At 36.7% G+C, this 20,576-nt stretch overlaps 3 protein-coding genes and 1 long non-coding RNA gene across 5 annotated transcripts; 2 read left to right on the top strand and 2 right to left on the bottom strand.

The window, feature by feature from the left end:
• Positions 1–668: 668 nt before the first annotated feature.
• Positions 669–3,070, bottom strand: LOC128865669 (protein immune deficiency). Of its 2 annotated transcripts, XM_054105909.1 has the most exons (3): positions 2,928–3,070; positions 1,990–2,829; positions 669–1,867 (listed from the first exon to the last, which is right to left on the bottom strand). In XM_054105909.1, exons 2-3 carry the CDS (start codon positions 2,764–2,766, stop codon positions 1,691–1,693), a joined length of 954 nt encoding a protein of 317 aa, XP_053961884.1. In that variant the 5' UTR covers positions 2,767–2,829; positions 2,928–3,070; the 3' UTR covers positions 669–1,690. The 2 variants fall into 2 exon arrangements, with proteins under 2 accessions (XP_053961884.1, XP_053961883.1); XM_054105908.1 differs by lacking the exon at positions 2,928–3,070 and having other exon boundaries at positions 670–1,867; positions 1,990–2,907.
• A 443-nt stretch (positions 3,071–3,513) lies between these two features.
• Positions 3,514–4,723, top strand: LOC128865670 (uncharacterized). The gene is made up of 2 exons (XR_008454889.1): positions 3,514–4,029; positions 4,131–4,723. It is a non-coding gene; the product is annotated as an uncharacterized LOC128865670 (long non-coding RNA).
• A 249-nt stretch (positions 4,724–4,972) lies between these two features.
• LOC128865668 (G2/mitotic-specific cyclin-B) lies at positions 4,973–9,225 on the top strand. The gene is made up of 5 exons (XM_054105907.1): positions 4,973–5,286; positions 6,532–6,668; positions 6,808–7,082; positions 7,152–8,029; positions 8,110–9,225. Exons 1-5 carry the CDS (start codon positions 5,254–5,256, stop codon positions 8,398–8,400), a joined length of 1,614 nt encoding a protein of 537 aa, XP_053961882.1. The 5' UTR covers positions 4,973–5,253; the 3' UTR covers positions 8,401–9,225.
• Positions 9,226–16,731: 7,506 nt separating this feature from the next.
• LOC128866580 (ATP synthase subunit alpha, mitochondrial) lies at positions 16,732–20,251 on the bottom strand. The gene is made up of 4 exons (XM_054107420.1): positions 20,031–20,251; positions 18,561–19,141; positions 17,642–18,443; positions 16,732–17,574 (listed from the first exon to the last, which is right to left on the bottom strand). The coding sequence occupies exons 1-4, from the start codon at positions 20,094–20,096 to the stop codon at positions 17,365–17,367; spliced, it is 1,659 nt and encodes a 552-aa protein (XP_053963395.1). The 5' UTR covers positions 20,097–20,251; the 3' UTR covers positions 16,732–17,364.
• Positions 20,252–20,576: the final 325 nt, after the last annotated feature.

Here is a 20,576-nt window from a genome sequence, read left to right as displayed (position 1 = left end):
ATTTCTTTACACCAAGCGACACGAGTCCTCTTTGGGACAATTGTCAAATTATGCAGTGTCCAACGAGAAAAATCTTCTTGACGATCAAATATTCATGCATTTATAAATGTATGTTAATCCCACTGATGCCCACAGTTGCCTCTAACTGACGAAATGTCATATGACTTGAATTATCAATTGAGGCATAGTATTGGACGGCATTCACGAAATGCATCCTGCAAGGATTGACGACCACGTTCAAACTCGTTGTACCAGGATTCCACAGCAACTAAATGTGGTGCCTTAACGCCAAAAGTCGAAATAAGTTGATCAATGCACCCCTGTCTCGATATTCCCCATCGAATATTGTAATAAATCATCGCACGAAAATTTTCAAGAGTTAATTCCATCTTTTGGGCGTAATACATTTTTCAACTCACTGAAAAAAGTACAAATAAAGCTCGGGAATGAAAAAAACTAAAAATGATCAAACTTGTCGATAAAAATATCGAATTATATCTCCTAAAATGCCCCAAACTAGTCATACGGCATAGCCGTTTGCAGAACCAGTAATCGGTATTGGCGAGAAGATATTTGCAGATGCCTAAATTTAATTTTTTTTGGTTTTCCACACAATTTTATTAATGTACATACAGATCATGTATTGCCATACCATGTTTTTAGGCTTAGTGAAATTTATCTAGAGCCTGATTTAAATTTTACAACCTTAAGTTTCCCTATTTATCTTCTCTCGTACTTTGCGATAGTTTAAACAAATATATACCACATTATTATATACGTAAATACAGACATATTTTTTACAGCTAAGCAAACTTTATTATCAATTGAAGTATCACAAGAAATATCTTTAAATCTAAAAACTTAGTTTTACAAATAAACCATTTTATATTCGATAGAAAATGCAGCTAATATTTTTTTTCTGCACTTGGTCGTTCTTTATACAATTAAATTTACTGTCAATATTTAATAATCAAAAGATGTATATATATATACATATATATGTGTGTATAAAAACCGCGTCAGAATGTTGACAAATCATTTCAAAACTGCGATTGTCTCTGGTTGATTAAATGAGTTCAGTAAATATTAATTATATGTATATATCCATGCTAAAACATTTCAGCATATCAGTTTTTTCCATTCGCGAAATGTTAGAAAGTTCTAAATTTTTGCTTTTACTGATAACCTGCTTAATGTCTGATAATGGGTAAAGACGAAAAAATTTGATTTAATCTAATATTAGAATAACACAAGCCGGTTTCCAAAAAAACAGACATACTTACATATGCACATTCATATTTTATGTTTCAATTTTTTTTAGTCCTAAATAAAAAAAAAGCTTAGATTATACGACTCCTTTTTCTTAATATCAAGTATTGCACACTAAAATGCACCAGTTTTTTGTTTGTGTTTCTAAAAAAGCAAAATCAATAGACGTAAATGTTGGTGTAACACAAGGATTGTAACCCTTTTGCGATTTTGCTAAGTTCCGAAAAATAGCTGAAATTTAATACCAAGTCTTCACCACTCTACGCTCAAGGCACTGCTTCACGATATGCGAGAGCCCGTTTTGGAGCTCTTTAAAATTCTTTGTTAAACACAGCAATTTATATGCAAAGATGCATTTTCACTGGATAGCAAGGCTTTGCCCATCATAACTGTAAGACGCTTTTCCCCGTCTCTCTCCGTATTATTTGCTATTATTAGGAACACCTTTTCTCCTGTCGCCATCCGATTTGTATACCAACTTCATGCGTTGCACACAATCTCGATGATTCGATTCCCAAAGCAATGTAGTAATGTATCCAAGCGTTGCCACGTTATCATCTGCATCATGGATCCACTGTAGCAACAACTGATAGATAACCTGTAAATAATAAGGTATTTTGTCGTTAAATTATTTTTTATTTGTACAAATCATTAAAAATATCCAAGAAATACATCTAAAAACTTTATAATGAAACGGTAAACTCTCATTTGCTTAGATACCTCTTTGATTCCACCATGCATTTGGTGATCAATCAGTGCCTGCTCGATCTGTCCTTCTGAAAGTCCTAACTCTCGCATAACATGCTTCCAACCTTCACCCAGGTGTGTAGATATAGTTTCCAATATGCGATGGTTTGGCTCTTCACGTGACTGCATCATAGTTACTATTGTAGTCGTTTTACGTGGGTATTGTCGTCTCGTATTCTCTGGAACATTGGAACTCCTAGGTGTGGTTGCTTCATCTGTTTTGCTATTTTTACATGAACTATTAGTTGCTATGCCACTAATATTGCTATTAATATTATAAACTGAACCGAAATGCAATTGCTTTATGTTGGAGAACTGCATTACCATTTGCTGTTGAGCATTGTGCACATTCATAGTATTCAATGTGGTAGGCGCAAGAGCGTTGGGTAGAGTTGAAGTCAAAGCATTGTTACTTGAAGCCCGTTCTAGCGCACCTGTATTAGGATTCAATGGAGTTTCTCCCCGATTTTCGTTGCCATTAGATGTCACTTCGATAGAATTGTAATTCGGATCAGACAGTTCACGTACCACAGATTCAGTAAGTTCGGTCGATTGTGTTGGTGTGTTATTGTTGCTGGCAAGTGCTTCTTCCTCATCAACGGGCGATGCGTCTGTTTCTAGCCTGCCTTGGACCATTTTAACTTCATCAACATTACCATCACCATTTTCGCGTTCATTCTTATTGGTCATTTTTTGGTTGTCTTTATGACTGCCGAAAAGGCCAGGCAACAGTTTTTTTAGTTTAGGCATTTGATGGATGAGCTTCACCTTGAAACTACGGCCGTAATTTTCCAACTTACTATCTTAGCCTTGCTACGGAGGATTCCGGAAATTCCAAATAAATGAGGGAAAACAAAAAAATAATTTGATATTTTCTTTTGTCAACATATGACATACTAATTATGTATTACCGCAAGATGTCGCTGGCATCAGCTTCGTTTAATAAAGTTGCCAATTGGGGTAAGGCCACTTGTTTGTTCAACTTGACGAAATATTTGCGTGTGAAAGCAAAAACAAAAGCCCTCTTCTATTCACCACTTCTCTACTCGACAAACTAACGAAAAATTTGCATGCGAAATCAACAACAAAAGGCCTCTTCCTTTCACCAAGCGTTAGCAGGGGTGCATTGATGAAGCAACTGGTATAAATGAACATATATTGGCAACGCGGGAATAGAGCTGCCTTAAATTACATGTGTTTGTACGACAGTGAGTTATACCAGTCTAAAGAGGTATGGCCATATTGTCTACTGGCGGACTTTGCTCGATCACTTTGTTGTTGCTTTCGCATGCAAATTTTGCGTTAAGTTAATCGAGCACAGATTGCAAGCGGAGAAATGGCGAATAGCAGAGGCCTTATTTAACAAACACATGTAATTTTAGATTTATTTTATATTACTAGGTTCTAGCACATAACATAACACCTAGGCCTATTAGTCGCTTTTTGCAGTCGTCTGTGCGTTATTCACTCATTTTGATATTTAATTTGAAAGATGTCATTCCCTATGAGTTTGAGCAAATAGAAGAAGGCAGTTCTTTAGTGCTGATTAACATCAGTTTGTGAATAGCATAATTGCTAGTGCAAACGGCAAATATTGTAGACAAAAATAACATTTGCCGAATTGTTTAAATCGTTAATATTTATTGAATTGCATTACTGACCTCAGAACTTATAATCTCTGAAAATTTTTAGCAATTACTTTAACTAGTTTCATGCCAAGTTGAACTATGTATGCCTTGCATATTATCATCTATTGTAGTATTACCAAAAAAAATTTCACTGAAACTGGAAAATAAATCTCTTCATACTAAGCATTTCAGACGTAATAGTTTTCGACGAAAGCCACGTTGAAACGCTTGATATTAAGTTTTAGCTCAAGTGCATTGGATCCGTGGAGTACAGAATATAGATATCCGAAAACCGCTATATTAATTTTCGCAACCGGATGACGTCAGATATACAAACAAAATGCGGTTTTTCGCCGATGACGTCATGGCGAGTTCGTGTGATTGTGTATGTACATATATACAATATAATTTATTGTTTTTGACAGTTTCCATTGCTTTCGTTTGCTCTTCTTGACAAACAACTAATTTCTATTTCTCTTTCTCTAGAGTTGCAATCATGTCAAGAATGATAGAAGAAAAGATTTCGACTTCCGCTGCGATGTCATGCTCCAAAAATATACCAACAAAAGGAAGAGAAATGGCCTTTTGGTTAATAGGAAGACTAGGCGAAAGCAATAGAAATTATAAACACACACACACTTTTTTGCAGAAAAACTGCATGGAGGCTTCATATTATCTCATAATTTAGCACGCGGCACTTCGTTTTCATTTCTTTGATTAGTTGAATTGCCACAAATCACATTATTACCAAGGCATTTACGGAATTTTTACAAACATAAAATTTCTCTCCTTTTTGTGTCAGTTGTCAGTCACAAAGAATTAAGCATCGGTAAACTCGCGAATTTTTGTCTCCATAACTCTGGATTTGAACAGCACAATGCCGAGTTTGAGCGTAAATTTTGACGGACAAAATCAAGTCAAAAACATATTCAAAGAAGTCCTTCTCGGAAGTGCATAGAAAATATATGACGAAAACGAAAGTTTGTTGCAATGTAACAAACAAATTATCAAGTGGTGCCAGAAATCTTTATAATGAAGATTTTTTCAATATAGTTTTAATTAATTAATTTAATTTAATATATGGAAAATAACAATAAATTATTATTTTACAATAAAAAAAAGGGAGCACTAGCTGCCAGGGCTTACGGCTCAATAGTTTTAATTATTTTTAATTATTTTCATGTTAAGATATTTGTGATAATTTATGAAAAACTCTTTATTTTGGAGATAAATCGTCACTTCTGGCAACATCTATGGCCTACATTCAGCTTCGATAAATTGCATTTGAACGAAAAACTAAACGAAAAAGTCGTCGTGTTTTTTCATCCTCGGGTAGAGTGCGGGACTTTTTAAAAGGGCGCTTCAAACAGTAATTGCAACGGTTTGCAAACACCATAATTTTGCTTAGAAAATAATAATAAAGTGCGACAGAAAAACTTAGCGGATAGTAAAAATTGTATTAGAGAATAGTTTGTCGACTGTTTTCTATCATACAAAAATTGCAATAAAATTAGAAAAAAGTAAGATTGAGAAATTTATATCAAGCGCAAGACAAGTTGAACCTACTAAAGGCTAGCTAGAAATTCTAATTTAAACGAATTGTGGCAAAATGGTGGGCGCAACAAAAATCCGCATTGATGAGGTAAGTGGAAATAATCATATTTTCGTATGATAGACTATGGTATGCTGTGCAAGATAATTTTTACGACATATATTTTGTGGGTAATAAGGGTTTGTAAAAGGGGCGAGAGGAAACAAAATGGAGGCTGGTGTTTGTGCGAGACTAAAGTTGATTGACATTGGCCACCTATGATGCGTACATGTTCTTATGTATGTATGTTGGTATCTTTTGGTTAACCCGCCATAGAAGTAATTGTATTCTTTGGCTAGGGTCTAGTAACACATGCATAGCAGTCAGTTTTGAACTGTGAAAATATTTTATCTATCGATAGCCCTGTACCGCTTTTTTACGTTACTTTTCGTCACTTGTTCCTCGTGTCTTATTAAAGCCTGAACTTATCCTTGCGGTGGTTGGTGTATAGTCAGCATTTTTTTGATTCTGCCATGAAAAAGCTCCTCATAAAAATATCTGCCGTTCGGAGTCGGCTTGAAACTGTTGGTCCCTCCATTTGTGGAACAACATCATGACGCACACCACAAATAAGAGGAGGAGGAGCTCGGCCAAACACACAAAAATGGTGTACGCGCCAATTATATATATAATTTTTTGATTATGCCTTACGCTGTTAACAATATACGTATTAATAAATGGATTAAAAATAAAACCTGCAAACGTTTTTGTAAGGAATTAATATTGTTCTTTTTAACACGTTCCCTGTCCCAATACAAAAATGCAAAATTGACCGACAAGTCCAACAGGGTTTTTTGAATAATTTGTTTTTTTGTAGTCATAGGATAGCTTTAGTAATAATAATAATTAAAAAAAAAACGGATTATGGTATTTCTACCTGAAACACATATGGTACATGAGCGTAGAGAGACATTTTTGCTTCTGCACGTTCATGAAAAACATATGGTTCATATACCCCTGACGCACATATGGCTCAGGAACGTATCAGTGCTTATCAGGCGCACGTTTACTGAACCATATGTGGCTCAGCAGACAGGGAACGTGTTAAAGAATATAAATAATATAGCGATCGCTAAAACCATCTCAGATACATATATGGAAATTCTTTAGTTTATTTTTTGTTTCGTTATCCCTAAACGTGGCTTACCTCACGTCGCAAAGCATTTTTTTTTTTTATAAAATCAAAAACTAAAATTTATGAAAGTAACAAGGTACTATTTTTTTAACTTAACTAAAATATTAATGTATTCAAATCAAGTATTTTAAAATATCCTCAATCTCTATTCCTATTTTAAGAATGAAGCCAATAATTTAGCGAAAGTTAAAAAGTTTGGTTCGAAGGCAACTGAAACTACAAAGCGTGCAGCTTTGGGAGATTTACAAAATAGGGCAGTTCTACGACTCGCTACCGCCAAGGAAGCCGCGCAGAGAGAGTAAGTACAAAGGTTTTATTTGGAAGCCTTTTTAAATATAAAAATAGAAGTAATTCTAATTTTGAAAATAATGTTATTGCATTTCTGACCAATCATTTACTATTCCGTTATATTGTTTCCTTCCTTTTCTCTACTTTAGAATTGATCTAAAATTGAAAAATGTGATTCAAAACTCAAAGCCACGTGTTGACACGCACTGGAAAAAGTCGGCGGGTACTGCCGCCGCTTCTATCAAGCCCAATGCAGTGGTGGCCGCTGACCAGCCAAAAAAGATTGTCACGAGATCGAATTATTCGCGCGGTTCCAATGGGCATGCTGGCCCATCGGCTTTGCAGCGTAATGCAGTAGTCGGTCTAAATAAACCTAAGACGCTTACTACAAAAGTAGTCGAAAATAAATTACAACCGGCAAAAAGTAAGTAAAAGTTTTCTGTGTAAATTATTTGGTAAATTTCTCACGTCACATATCTACGTATTGACATAGTTTGTAAATCCAAAGTTGCACAAGAGGAAAAAGTGAAAAAAATAGTACCAAACGAAGATCATGTAATATTACGGCGAGAAGACAGCAATTTATCCCTCAAGTCTTTAAACAAATTAAAAGCAGCGTTATCAAAGGATGGTAGTAAGTTAACAGCGGCCAAACTATCTGCTCAGTGCATAAAAATCGACCCTAAGACGAATGTTGCAAAAAAAGACCCCTCGCCCGAAAACAATATCGGCAAGCTGTCTCAATTAAAAATCATAAGTGCGCCAAAAGTGTCATCCGAAAAACTCGAAGATGTTGAAGATATCGATTCTGGCGATTCTGACCAACTTTTACTGGTATCCGAGTACGTAAATGATATATATGATTATCTCTTTAAATTGGAGGATCAGCAAGTTGTACAGAAAAATCATTTGGATGGCCAGGAAGAAGTTTATCCAAAAATGCGTGCTGTTCTCATCGATTGGATTAATGAAGTGCACTTTCAATTTCGTCTGACACCAGAAACGTTCCAAATGGCAGTAGCCCTTATAGATCGGTACTTGCAGGAAGTAAAAGACACGAAGCGCACACATTTACAATTGGTGGGTGTTACAGCACTTTTTATTGCTGCCAAGTATGACGAGCTCATACCACCATCTATTTCGGAATTTGTCTATATAACCGATGACGCTTATAATTCTAAGCAAATTGTGCAAATGGAAATGAAAATATTGAAAACACTCGATTGCAATTTGTCGCGACCTTTACCTATACATTTTTTACGTCGCTTCTCAAAGGCGGCTAAGGTAGAAGATATACACCATTCGATGGCCAAATATTTTCTCGAACTCTCATCTGTAGAATATGAATTAGCAGCGTATAAACCGTCTGAGGTAGTAATCGCACATATGAAACAAAAAATCTAAGGACGAATAAGAAATTTTAATTTGAATATTTGAAAATTATTTTACAGATCGCCGCTGCGTCTCTCTTTTTAGCTTTACATTTACTTAAAGATGACGCGAAATCGCCAACTGGGTTTAACAACAAGCACTGGACGCCGACACTGCAATGGTATTCACATTACACAGCTGAGCATTTGCGACCAATTGCGAAGAAAATTGCGGGCGTAGTGCGAAATGCATCCACTGCCAAACTGAAGGCTGTCTACACAAAATATCATTCATCGAAATTTCATACGATTGCGGCGCGCTCTGAGTTATATGATAAACTTATTGATTCGATTATTAATCATATTGAGTGAGCAAGTGTTAAAAAGAGCAGATATAACAATCGGAGCTGCAATGCGTTTAAATTCTGTTTATGTCGTTTAGTTTAATTGTTTTTTATTATTATTTTATTTTATAAACATTTCCCTAATTTTATTATCAAATATTTCCTTATATTTTTATTTTTAAGTATTATGGAACGATTTGAAATATATTACATATGCCAACTCACCATCGGTCCGTCGTTATCATGGGTTACTTACACCTTTATAATGCACGACATTATATCGCCAAAAAAGGTTGGAATTGTGGAATAAGATAATTGTGTCGTCGAAAACAACACTTCAACTGATCACTTCAACGTCACTTGTAAGGATAAGCACTCGGACATTTAGTCTTAAATGAATTCTTTAAGAGGTGCAACAACAAAGGCATGTATATTTTCTTAAATGTTTCCTAAATGTAAGGAAAGTACCGACTCATGCAACGTATAGTAGTGAATTAATGTACTTTAATAATAATAATTGAATAAGTTATTGAAATAGTAATTTGTGAACCAAAGGTAATTACTCTTGATGGTCCAACGGAATCTGCATATAAGCGAAATACAGCTTTTTAGTTTAAACAATGTCTAAATTTAGCAGATGTTAAATTTATAAAAAAATGTAATAACAAAACGTATTAACTTGAACAATGTTTGTGCTTCAAACTGAAAGAATTGCTCTGCTATTATTGTTTATAAATTAAGGTTTGCAGCATAGCTTAGGCGTCTGCTGATTTGCATGCTAATTCTGCTACGCCAGAAATGCTTGTTCTTGTAACTTCTATGTATCATTAAATGTCATTTGTATGTAAACACAGCTAAGTTTTTCATTCAAAAATGTTTCTGATTTCGGTTTAAAACATATTTAATGTGTGAGCGAGTCGATGAAAACTGTAGCAATGCATGGGCGACTTTACATTGTAATAAATAAATAGGCTTGATTATAATTTGCAGGATTTTAAGTGTGATTTTTTAAGAGCTATAGGAAAGTTTTTCAAAAAAAAAACACAAGTAAAAGTCAGAAAAATGCATGAGATTTTTATATAAGTCGATAGTACAGCCCATATAATTTAATGTTTGTAGAATATTTCATGCAAATGTTGCCCGCGTCTGCGCTTCAAATGGTCCATCCGCTTAGTCCAATTTTGGCATACTCTTTCCAATGTTTCGGCCGGTATCTCACATATAAATGCTTGAATGTTGTCTTCTAATGCGTTAATTGAAGTAGGCTTTGAGCTTTAACATAGCCCCACAAAAAATAATATAAAGGCGTTATATCGCACGATCTGGGTAGCCAATTGATAGATTGACAGGTCCCGAACGTGAAATAAATGTTCACCGAACTCGCCTCTCAACAAGTCCATTGTTACGCGTGCTGTGCTGCGCTGAAACCACATGTCATGCAAGTCAAGCTCTTGCATTTTGGGCAAAAAAAAGTTGGATATCATTTCACGGTAGCGCTCACCATTCACAGCTACGTTACGATTCGCAGCATCTTTGAAGAAGTACGGTCAAATGATACCTCCAGCCCATAAACCGCACCAAACTGTGACCTTTTCTGGATACATTGGTAGCTCTTGCAATTCTTCTGGCCTGCCTATTTACGTACCCATTGATCCAAAAATGAGCTTCGTCGCTGAACACAATTTTTCGATAAAAAAGTGGATCTTAAACTTTCTTAACAGAACACGCATTTTTATAATATAAAATTCAATGATTTGCAAGCGTTGTTCGTTTGTAAGACGATTCATGGTTAAATTATAGACCAAACTAAAGATGTTTAACAGTGAAACCAAACACGAAACGTGCGTCAGCTGTTTAAAAAGATAATACAATACCTAAAAAATAACGCTGCGTAGTACCAGTTCCATTTCACCAATCATTAAAATGATTAAATTTCCCATTTCAATTAAATCCCCATTGCCACATACATTTCGTACGTATGTGTGCGCTTCTAGCGTCGCAACAACCAACCCGCACAAAGGTCGTTAAGCTACGCATATTTCGGTAGCAGTAGCTCAGCAGTAAAGCAAAGCATCCAATGCGCTTGAACAATGCAAAAATGGTCACAAAAAATTCAGCAATTTTGTTATACTTGAATGAAATGGCGGTGAAGTATTTGACATGCCAATAGCGCACGTACGTGCTGCTACGGTGCTTTGTGGAGGTATTTGGACAGTAATGACTACTTTTCGTAACTGAGGCCCTGTAACTGTAGACAACAGTTTTTTCAGCCAGTTGATGTAGCAGAATTGCGTCTGCCCACCTATCTCCACGTAATTCAAGAAAAACGTACTGTGTGGCATACATACCGTACACACTAACTGGGTGTTGCTGATAAGGTGAAATGGGCAACGTCGAAAATGCGCATAAAAATGTTTGTTTGCTTTGTTGATGGTTTTTCTGCTCTATGCTCACCGTGTGCTACTTTTATTGTTGTATTTTATGCAGCATTTACTACAAATAATAACCGCCCCAAGTTCGCAGTTACTACGTGCTTGTGTGCGTGGCGCCGCTGCGTTCGCCCCTACCGTTTTTGGCTGTGTAAAGAAAGAAAAAAAAAAGTGTCGTCGGAAATAATGACGCTCATAAAACCGTCAAACTCGGATTTCGAATAGGCGCACAGCCAGCGCTAGAAAGTGGCGCTTTTAGGTCGCACCAATACCAATTGAAAATGTAAACATAAATTTATTTTAGGTTTAAACCTGCGCAACAGAAGAATAACAGAGTTAATGCGAAAATTCTGTTAAGCATAACAGTGGAGCTTACAGTGGTGAATTGACCTTGCGCAAAAATATGTATGTATATACGTGTATAATATACACTTAGTGTTATAAGTTTATGCTCCTTTGTGGGAAGTTGAAAAAGTAACACGAAAAAAATTTTTTTAATTTTTGAAATAATTTTTTTATTTTTAACTACATATATAACAACTTTAAACTTATAAAATAGAATGTATAATTAATTTTACGTCGCTCCGTTTAAGAAATAAACGATGGATTTTATTATATTGCTCATTTATAAAGAATTTAAAATATTCCAAAAAACTCGCGAAAAGTATACACGTTTTTAGGAGCGTCTATTGGGCATACAGTTTACTAATTTGGTAGTATCTTCGACAGTGATCTTTTTCCACTGGTGCTTGGGTCGTTGTCTTGTTGAAAGCGGTATTCATTTACTAACAACATCATCTCAGCGCCTTGCTTTAAATTTGGCTTTAAAATATCCAAATAAGCAAACTTATCCTTAAACTTATCAATAAATTCCAATTTTTTCATCCTAGCAGCGGCCACATACAGTTGGTAATACATTTTTTTTATTCAGCCAGATTTCCATAACACAATTTTTATTCCTTTAATACTAAAAATGCAATGCTTGCTTTTCTCTGAAAAATAATATTTTTCCCAAATTCTGGCGGCTTTACCTATTTGTTAGGGAGATTCCTAGCGACTTTCTCATTATAGCCGGATTTTCTTAAAACTCTTCTGGCAGTTGGATCACTAATATATTTTTTAAACTTATTTCATCTTTCACTTTTGAAGCAGTTATCTTTGCATCTTTATTCACAAACCCTGTGTGTTTCCCTCTCTGTTAACCCTCCGATGTTCATATGGGTCTGGCCAGACCCATTCGATCTTTAAATGTATGTAGATCTTTTATTTTTAATATCTGAGGCTTCTTAGTCCATGACTTCCTAAAATGTAGTGTGCTAAACACAATGAAGTAGCAAAATTAAGATTTTTGCTACATTTGTTATAAAAATAATAATTTTAAACTAATTTCGTTAATTAAGCTCATATGGGTCTGTGCAGACCCATATAAGCTTCTCATGTAAATTGGTTAACCGTTAGGTGTAAACAACTAAACTGTTAGCGGAGGCAGCGGCAGAGATAATTTTTTAGTTGACATTTGACATTAAAGTGAACACGTGTTTTTTAATTAGTGGGAATTGTTTTTTTTAAATAAAATGGAACAAGAAAATATGGATGAAGTTGATGTGATGACGCGTTTGCTTCGTAAGCTAAGTGCAGCAAATGTGAGTCCGGGAGAACGTCAGCAACTTCAGGCACAAATTGAAGAAATTATGGGAAAGGAGTCCGATCCATTTGAAACAAGTGGCGACGTAGAAGATGATGAATATTTTCCAGATGAAGATGACTTCGGTGAAGCATCAGATATAGAACAGGAAATCGAGTTAGAGGCTGTCCTGGATGAAAACCATGATGATATTGAGGATTTGTATAGAGAAGCTATCGCCCTTCAGGCTTCAACCACAATGGAATCATGCAGAACATCTAGTACCCAGGGCCTTATATACAGGTCGAAAGATGGTAAGATGTGGAATTCAAATCCTCCACCACCTAGAAGGCCTCGTTGTCACAATGTTACAACTTTTACTCGTAAAGGGCCACTACGAGGAGCGTCACCAAGTCATAAAGCTCTTTTCAAGCTATTGCTGTCTCCTGAAATCGTAAGTATCATTGTGCGGGAAACCAACAGAAAAGCCGTTGAAGCGTTTCGTCTATGGAATGAAAAGCATCCCAGTAATAAACAGCGTTCTTGGGTAATGACTAACGAAGACGAAATGTGTGCTTTTTTTTTTTGGATGCTACTTATTGCTGGTGTATTCCACTCGAATTCTCAGTCAGCGAAAGAATTATGGGCCAGTTACAATATGCCAATTTATAAGGCCACTATGTCATTGAATCGGTTCAAGAGCTTAACTACTTTCATCCGTTTCGATAACAGTGGTACTCGTGCTGAGAGGTTGAAGCAAAGCAAATCTGCTGCCCTGAACGATGTATGGCTCATGCTGATGGCCAATTTAGAGAAAGCATACACTCCGGATTGTCATGTAACCGTCGATGAACAGTTATTTCCATATCGTGGGCGCACTCGATTCACCTAATATATTCCGAGTAAGCCGGCAAAATATGGCATGAAAGTATGGTGGATTTGTGACTCTGTTTCAAACTACCCTCAAAGGGTATAATTTATACCGGAAAACCACCAGGTGGCCAGCGAGAAACGAATCAAGGTGAACGGGTCGTCATGAAATTGATGGAAAATTATATGAACAGCGGTAGGACTGTTTATGCTGACAATTTTTTTTTCAACATGCAACTTGGCAGAAATGTTGATGGATCGTAGAGTGGCTTTCGTCGGTACCGTAAGAAAAAATAAGACCTTCATTCCGCATGAATTGCTTAACCCGAAGCGTGATGTTAAAAGCACTTTATTTTGTTATCACAATAATAATATCGCTATGTGAAAAAGCCAGTAATTATGTTATCCACTGCCCATTACCGTCAAAGCACCGATCCATTGAAAGGATTCAAGCCAGATCAAATTTTGGACTACAATAAATTTAAAGCGGGGGTAGATACAATGGATCAAATGTTGACTGGCTATTCGTGCAAACGCTCGACAAACCGTTGGCCACTGGCAATGTTTTATAATATGCTTGATATTGCCGGTATGGCCTCATTCATCACCTATGCCGAGCTGAGTCCGGTAAAGCAGAGTGATAAGAGGCGCTCATTTATCATTGAATTGGCACGGCAGCTAGTTATCCCACATATGACGAACCGGGCGACTAACCCATTAGTATGGAGGTTTGCTCATATAAGACAAGCAATGAATCTTTTCAATATCAAGGTGCGTATGAATTATAGGTATACACACCTACATACATATATCTCCGCGTATAAAGATATGTGTATGCATGTATTCATATTTACTAATTTAAAATAAATTATTTCACTACTTTTAGGTACCGGAATCTTGTCCATCGACATCAGATGCAGCACAGCAACAATCATAAGCTCAAGTTGCTTCAACACGGTCATCGTGCTACCATTGTGCTGCTTCTTCTTCGAAAAAGCGACGTGAAACTCGTTATAACTGCAGCAAATGTAATCGTCCCATATGTCTTAATGAACATTCCATGCAACTATATAGTTGTAAACCCAATTGCTCTTTGTAATTAATACTAATCCGTTCAAATAAATAAATAAAATTATTTTTAAAACCGTATTTCTTACATTATTTGTATGGGTCTGGGCAGACCCTTATGATGCACTTACCGCATCATAAGGCACCGAACATCAGAGGGTTAATTTACAAGTGCGCTCTACCTTGGTACTTTCGTAGTTTTGAATTACTGACCAAACTGCTGCTCAGTACACTCCAGTTCTTCCTATTGGTCGATAGTTTTGGACTTTTTCCACTAATTTAACTATGACTTTTATGTCGCCAATGCCAATTTCTTTTCTTGTTGCTTCCATTGTAAGGCTCCGCACATAATTCTATTGGAAACCGATAAACTTAAAGCTTATAAAATAAAAATAATAATTTTCCTTACCAAAAACATAGCTCATACCAAAAAGTCGCCTAACAACACGAAAAGCCAATCCGCAAATCATGAGCGTGCACTTTTGACATTCAGCTCACTGTGTATTACAAAAATAAGCACCGTAGAATCGATGGCGATGCATTGTATGCACGTTACGTACACACACATATGTATGTATGTATATACTTATACATATTTATTTAGCAGTTAGCTAAGAGTTTTGATAAAAGGAAAGTAAGCGTATTAGGAGCATATAAGCGCACTTCATTTATTTGGGGGGCACAAGTGCATACCCAAGAATGAGGTAGCTTATGCATTAGCTAGAAGAACTGTAGTTACGAAACAAACCGACTTTTCTGTCATTGGGATAACACATCATCAAGGAAAACTCCGAGGAGAGAATCGCTAAGGCTTCGTAATTCAAGACGACACCAAAGCGCGAGGCTAAACTAAGTAAAGTCCTTACAAAGCGGATATAATCAGAAGAGTTTTAAAATATCATAAACATCTTCAATGCTGCCAGGCATTCTTATCAGTCATTGCGGACTGCGTAGTCAACTGCATAAGTTCAAAACTCCTTATGATTCTGCTACTTGTCTCCATAAACACCATCACTCTGGCTTCTCGAATGCCATGCCATATACAGAAGTAAATATCTCGGTCTGGTATGACCAGAAAAGTATAAACGCTTAGGCTAATCCAGCATCATCCTAACATTAATGAAATAACTGGACCTGAATGAAGTGTAATGTAGTGTTGGGGGCAAAAAAGGTCATTAGGGCGGAGTGTATACTTCTATATAACTACTTAGTGCCCCATATCTCCAATTTTTACAAAAGGTATCGCATCTTTGAATTTAAGTATTGGCTTTATTATACAACCCGAATTTGTATCCAGCCAAGGATTGTCACTCCAGAACCACTGGAAGGCAATGTTTATGCTGCTAGAATAACAATAAAAACATGCATCAAAACCGAAAGTAACTTTTAGTGCCGTCTGGAAGACACAGAAGCGTGGCGGTAAAACTACTTTAGGTGTTTTTTTGTTGCTTATTTAAAAAAAAAATTGTTAATGTGTACACATGCAATTTTAAGAAGAGGCGGAACTTACGGGATTAATTTTTATGTGCACGTTTCAGCACTCTATTCTTGGTGTGCAGAAAATATTTTTGGACAATTTTATTTATCGGAAGCTCACTTATAATCGCCAATATTTTATCGCTTGTTTCATTTTTTTTAGCTTTTTCTGGGCAGAAATGTACGCAGAGGTTTGATATGACCTGCCGAGGAGCAACTGCTATTAGCAAAAACTTTTCTGTCATTTGGTTTTAAATGTCCTTATTGAGTATCTAACCCGGGCCTACCGAACGGTAGTTACGTATAAACTGATTCGGCTACGTCCGCCTAATATTCAGTAATATTTCCCACAAATTGTCTTCTTTGTGCACGCTAAGAAGTACGCGATAGTTATTTCTTTTTGTAAAATATACTTCTTCAAATAACTTTTGGAAATGCCTTAGACGTTACTTCTTTCAGATAGACGGGCAAACGATCTTCTAAAATATAGCAGGGATCTCACTTAACTGAATTTGAATGGGGTAGTTATAAATTAGCTTAGTCGAAAACCGATATCAAACATTTCATTCCGGTATTTTTTATAAAATAGAAATTGAAATTCGTAATCATATTGTTTTTAGACACCTATCATCTAAATAATTTTTTTCCAAATTTGTTTTACCATAATCCTTCCACTTATCCTATTTTCTGCATCCTGGCTATCAGCAAATGAATTTGCAAATTGAACGCATCCAAAATGTAGCAGTTGCTAAGGTTGGTAAAACAATTTCTCAAACAACTGTGAGTCCAATATAAATAAAACAAAAACATTTCGAAAATGTTTAGTCCAAGACCGAATCTCCCCATTTCATTTCGGCTTCCGGTCGAACTTTTGGAAAAATTTCGTTAACGGTTTCTTATAATCACAAAATGTACTTCGTTTATTTTCACCTCAGTTTATTAACTTTTCTCTTCACAATAATTTGTTTTTACTTGTCTGTACGAGTATTACCTTAGAATAATTTTAGTACAATATATTTACTATTATAAATACTTCCGTGAAGTTGCAAATCGAAACATAAGCATCAATGCAGTCATGCGCGGAATTTGTGCAACAATTAAAACATAATTTTTTTTGGCGCTCTCGTAAAATGTATTAAATGTGCACACAAACAGCACGTGACCTCATCGAATTTGGCTTCTTTGTTGGAATAAGCCCTACAGACGATTGACAACCGCATACTTTCCGAATTCCGAATTGAGTCCCTCTATTTAGTTTGATATAGAGTTTAAGATTGTATATAATAAAAAGGAAACATGAATGGTATTTTTCTATTTTTTGTAATTATTTAATTTCGTTTTTTCTTCGAATTATCTGGTTCTGTATCTTAATGTTTGTAGTGTATAGTTTATGGTAAGTGTTTTTAGATGCGACCTGCATTTGCATTTTTAGTTGGTATTGTTCGCGTAACCATTAAGTAATGTAACTGTTTGTGTTGTCGCTACTGTACTAATTCAGTTAGGCTTTGTCCAGCATAATCATCACTTAAGCCTGGAAGGTTGACAAGAATTTCGTGACAACATCCTTCAGTTTGGCATCAGAGGCCTCAGAGATTTGACCATCCTTCGCGATTTGGGCGAGCAGTCCTTGTTCGTTGGTCTTAATGTGTTGTAAGAATTCCTTTTCGAACTTGGTGATCTTGGCGGGATCCATCTTGTCCAAGTAACCGCGCACACCGCAGTAGATGACAGCAACCTAAGCAAAGTGAAAACATATACGCTTGAAAATATTAGAGGCTTTTTCATTTTTGCTTTTCACTCACTTGATCTTCAATGGACATGGGCACATATTGACCTTGTTTCAACAATTCAGTTAGACGTACACCACGGTTCAACAGCTGTTGAGTTGCGGCATCCAAGTCAGAGCCGAATTGAGCGAAAGCAGCTACTTCACGGTACTGAGCCAATTCCAGCTTCATGGAACCAGCGACCTGTTTCATGGCCTTTGTCTGGGCAGCTGAACCGACACGCGATACAGACAAACCTACGTTAATGGCTGGGCGGATACCCTTGTAGAACAACTCAGTTTCCAAGAAAATCTGACCGTCAGTGATAGAGATGACATTGGTTGGAATGTAAGCAGACACATCACCAGCCTGTGTCTCAATGACGGGCAAGGCAGTCAAGGAGCCACCACCCATAGCGGGCGACATTTTGGCTGCACGCTCCAATAGACGAGAGTGCAAGTAGAACACATCACCAGGGTAGGCTTCACGACCTGGGGGACGACGCAGCAACAGTGACATTTGACGGTAGGCAACAGCCTGTTTTGACAAATCGTCGTAGATGATTAGGGCGTGTTTGCCCTTGTCACGGAAGTATTCACCCATGGCGCAGCCAGAGTAAGGAGCCAAGTACTGCAGAGGGGCAGCATCGGAAGCAGTAGCTGACACAATGATGGAGTACTTCATGGCACCAGCATCGGTTAAACGTTTCACGATCTGGGCGACTGTCGAACGCTTCTGACCAATGGCAACGTAGATACAATACAATTTCTTGCTCTCATCTTGACCGTCATTGAAGCGTTGCTGGTTGATGATGGTATCGATGGCCAAAGCAGTTTTGCTGGAATAAATTTAATATATATATAAGTAAAACTAATAGATTTGAATATTAAAGCAGCCGTTTATCTATACATGTGTATATGTATTTGTCTGTGTTATATGTTTACATTTTTCTTACCCAGTCTGTCTGTCACCAATGATCAACTCACGTTGACCACGACCAATTGGTACCAAAGAATCGACGGCTTTAATACCAGTCTGCATAGGTTCGCGCACAGATACACGGGGAATGATGCCAGGGGCCTTAATACCAACACGGAAACGGTCCTTGGTGTTAACGGGTCCCTTACCGTCAATGGTGTTACCCAAAGCGTCAACAACGCGGCCCAAAAGCTGATCACCGACTGGCACATCGACAATAGCGCCGGTACGTTTGACAATATCACCTTGTTTAATCAGTTTGTCGTTACCGAAGACGACAACACCAACGTTGTCGGGTTCCAAATTCAGAGCCATACCCTTCAGACCGGAAGAAAATTCCACCATCTCATCGGCTTGGATGTTGTTCAAGCCATAGACGCGAGCAATACCATCACCAATGCTCAACACACGACCGGTCTCTTCCAAATCGGCCTTGGGGGCAACACCCAAGATGCGTTCCTCCAAAATGGAAGAGATCTCGGCGCTACGCTGAGTGGCCGAGACATGAAGTTTACGTGCAGCCAAGGAAGCAGCTGGGTAAGCTGCTTTGCAGGCAACCTATAAAAATTAACATTAGTTAGTATTTTTTATTATTATTTGTTACAAAATTTAGTACTATTGGGGCAATCGCATACAACTGATGTTGGCATCAAGCCAAGTACGTCAGTGAATAAAAAATTGCCTCTTTGGATGAATGCTCTGGTAATAATTTGTAAATTGTGCCAAACCGTTATAAAAATGATTTGATCCAGAGTGCGCTCGTCATTAGTTTGTCAGATATTTTAGGATCACACAATGTGCTGATAGGTGCTTATGTAAGAAATCAGAGTGATGGATTGCAGACCCGACCTGCGCATTTTGTTACAGCAGCAACAAAATTTATCCTTCTTTTTAAGTAAAGTTAGGCAGGAAACCAGTGATATGCTAATTTTTCTTGTTCCAATTTCTCATTTGGCAGTTTTATCATTTTTTAATCATTTGACTAACATAACCTTAAAATCGATATCACAATGGTTGCCTTCGTTCAGTGTGTTCATACAAAGACGAGTGCTGTTCGGCGATTGGGTTGACAAGCCGTATGTGTATAAAATTATGTAACAAGAAAATTTTAAATTTCACATAAAAACTTTTCACGTTTTTTAATATTTTATTCTTGGTATTTCAGAAGATTATAGCGTCACCATAACAATATTATGTAACACTTTGTCCCAACCTGCAATACTTTAATACACTCGTAAACAGCGGTACCAGCACATTGCGTAACTTTTCTGTATCGAACAGGCTATGAATTCTCATTTCAATATGAAAGACTAAATTTTAGAATTTAGAATTTATAAACACGTTTCGAATCTGTGCAAACATTACATTTATTCATAGGCATCAACTTCAAATTTCGGCTGATTTATTCATTGCTTTTTGATTTCTATGTGAAATAACCGGTGCATACCTGTGTAGCAGCTTTTGGCAAACTACGTGCCACAGACGAGGCCAAACGTGCAGAAATCATCGACATCTTATTTTAATTTTCCTCTAATTTCTCCACTTGGATAAAAAAAATAACTTTGCACCAACTACAATTCTCTCGCCTTAATTTCCTAAAGATGGTTAGCTGATGGCTGCCGATTTCACGTTCACTCTATTAGCAAAGTGGTACGAATTGCCGACGTTCGACGTTTAGTAGTTTCGTTAAATTGTAATGAACTCTTGCTGAATGAAAATGAATAGACGAGTATTCTTTGACGAAGCGATGTTAGGTTGCCAATAAGAATATTTTGATGGGGATATTAAGCCTTATACCAATTTTATTTAAAATTAAGTTTTGTATTAATAGAGAAAATATTTTCTTATAAGAAATAAAAAAGAAAAATTCAACCTACGAAAAGCGAAATATTTCGAGTTAATACACATATTGAACCAAAACTTAGTAATGTTCTTTCTCCTGCTCACTCAGTGATATAAATAAAATAAATAATTGGCGCGTACACTTCTGTTA

This window comes from Anastrepha ludens, chromosome 6 (assembly GCF_028408465.1).
Source record: "Anastrepha ludens isolate Willacy chromosome 6, idAnaLude1.1, whole genome shotgun sequence".
Lineage (NCBI taxonomy): Eukaryota > Metazoa > Arthropoda > Insecta > Diptera > Tephritidae > Anastrepha > Anastrepha ludens.
The sequence above is the reverse complement of the archived record's forward strand: the minus strand, read 5'-3'. Positions and strand labels throughout refer to the sequence as shown.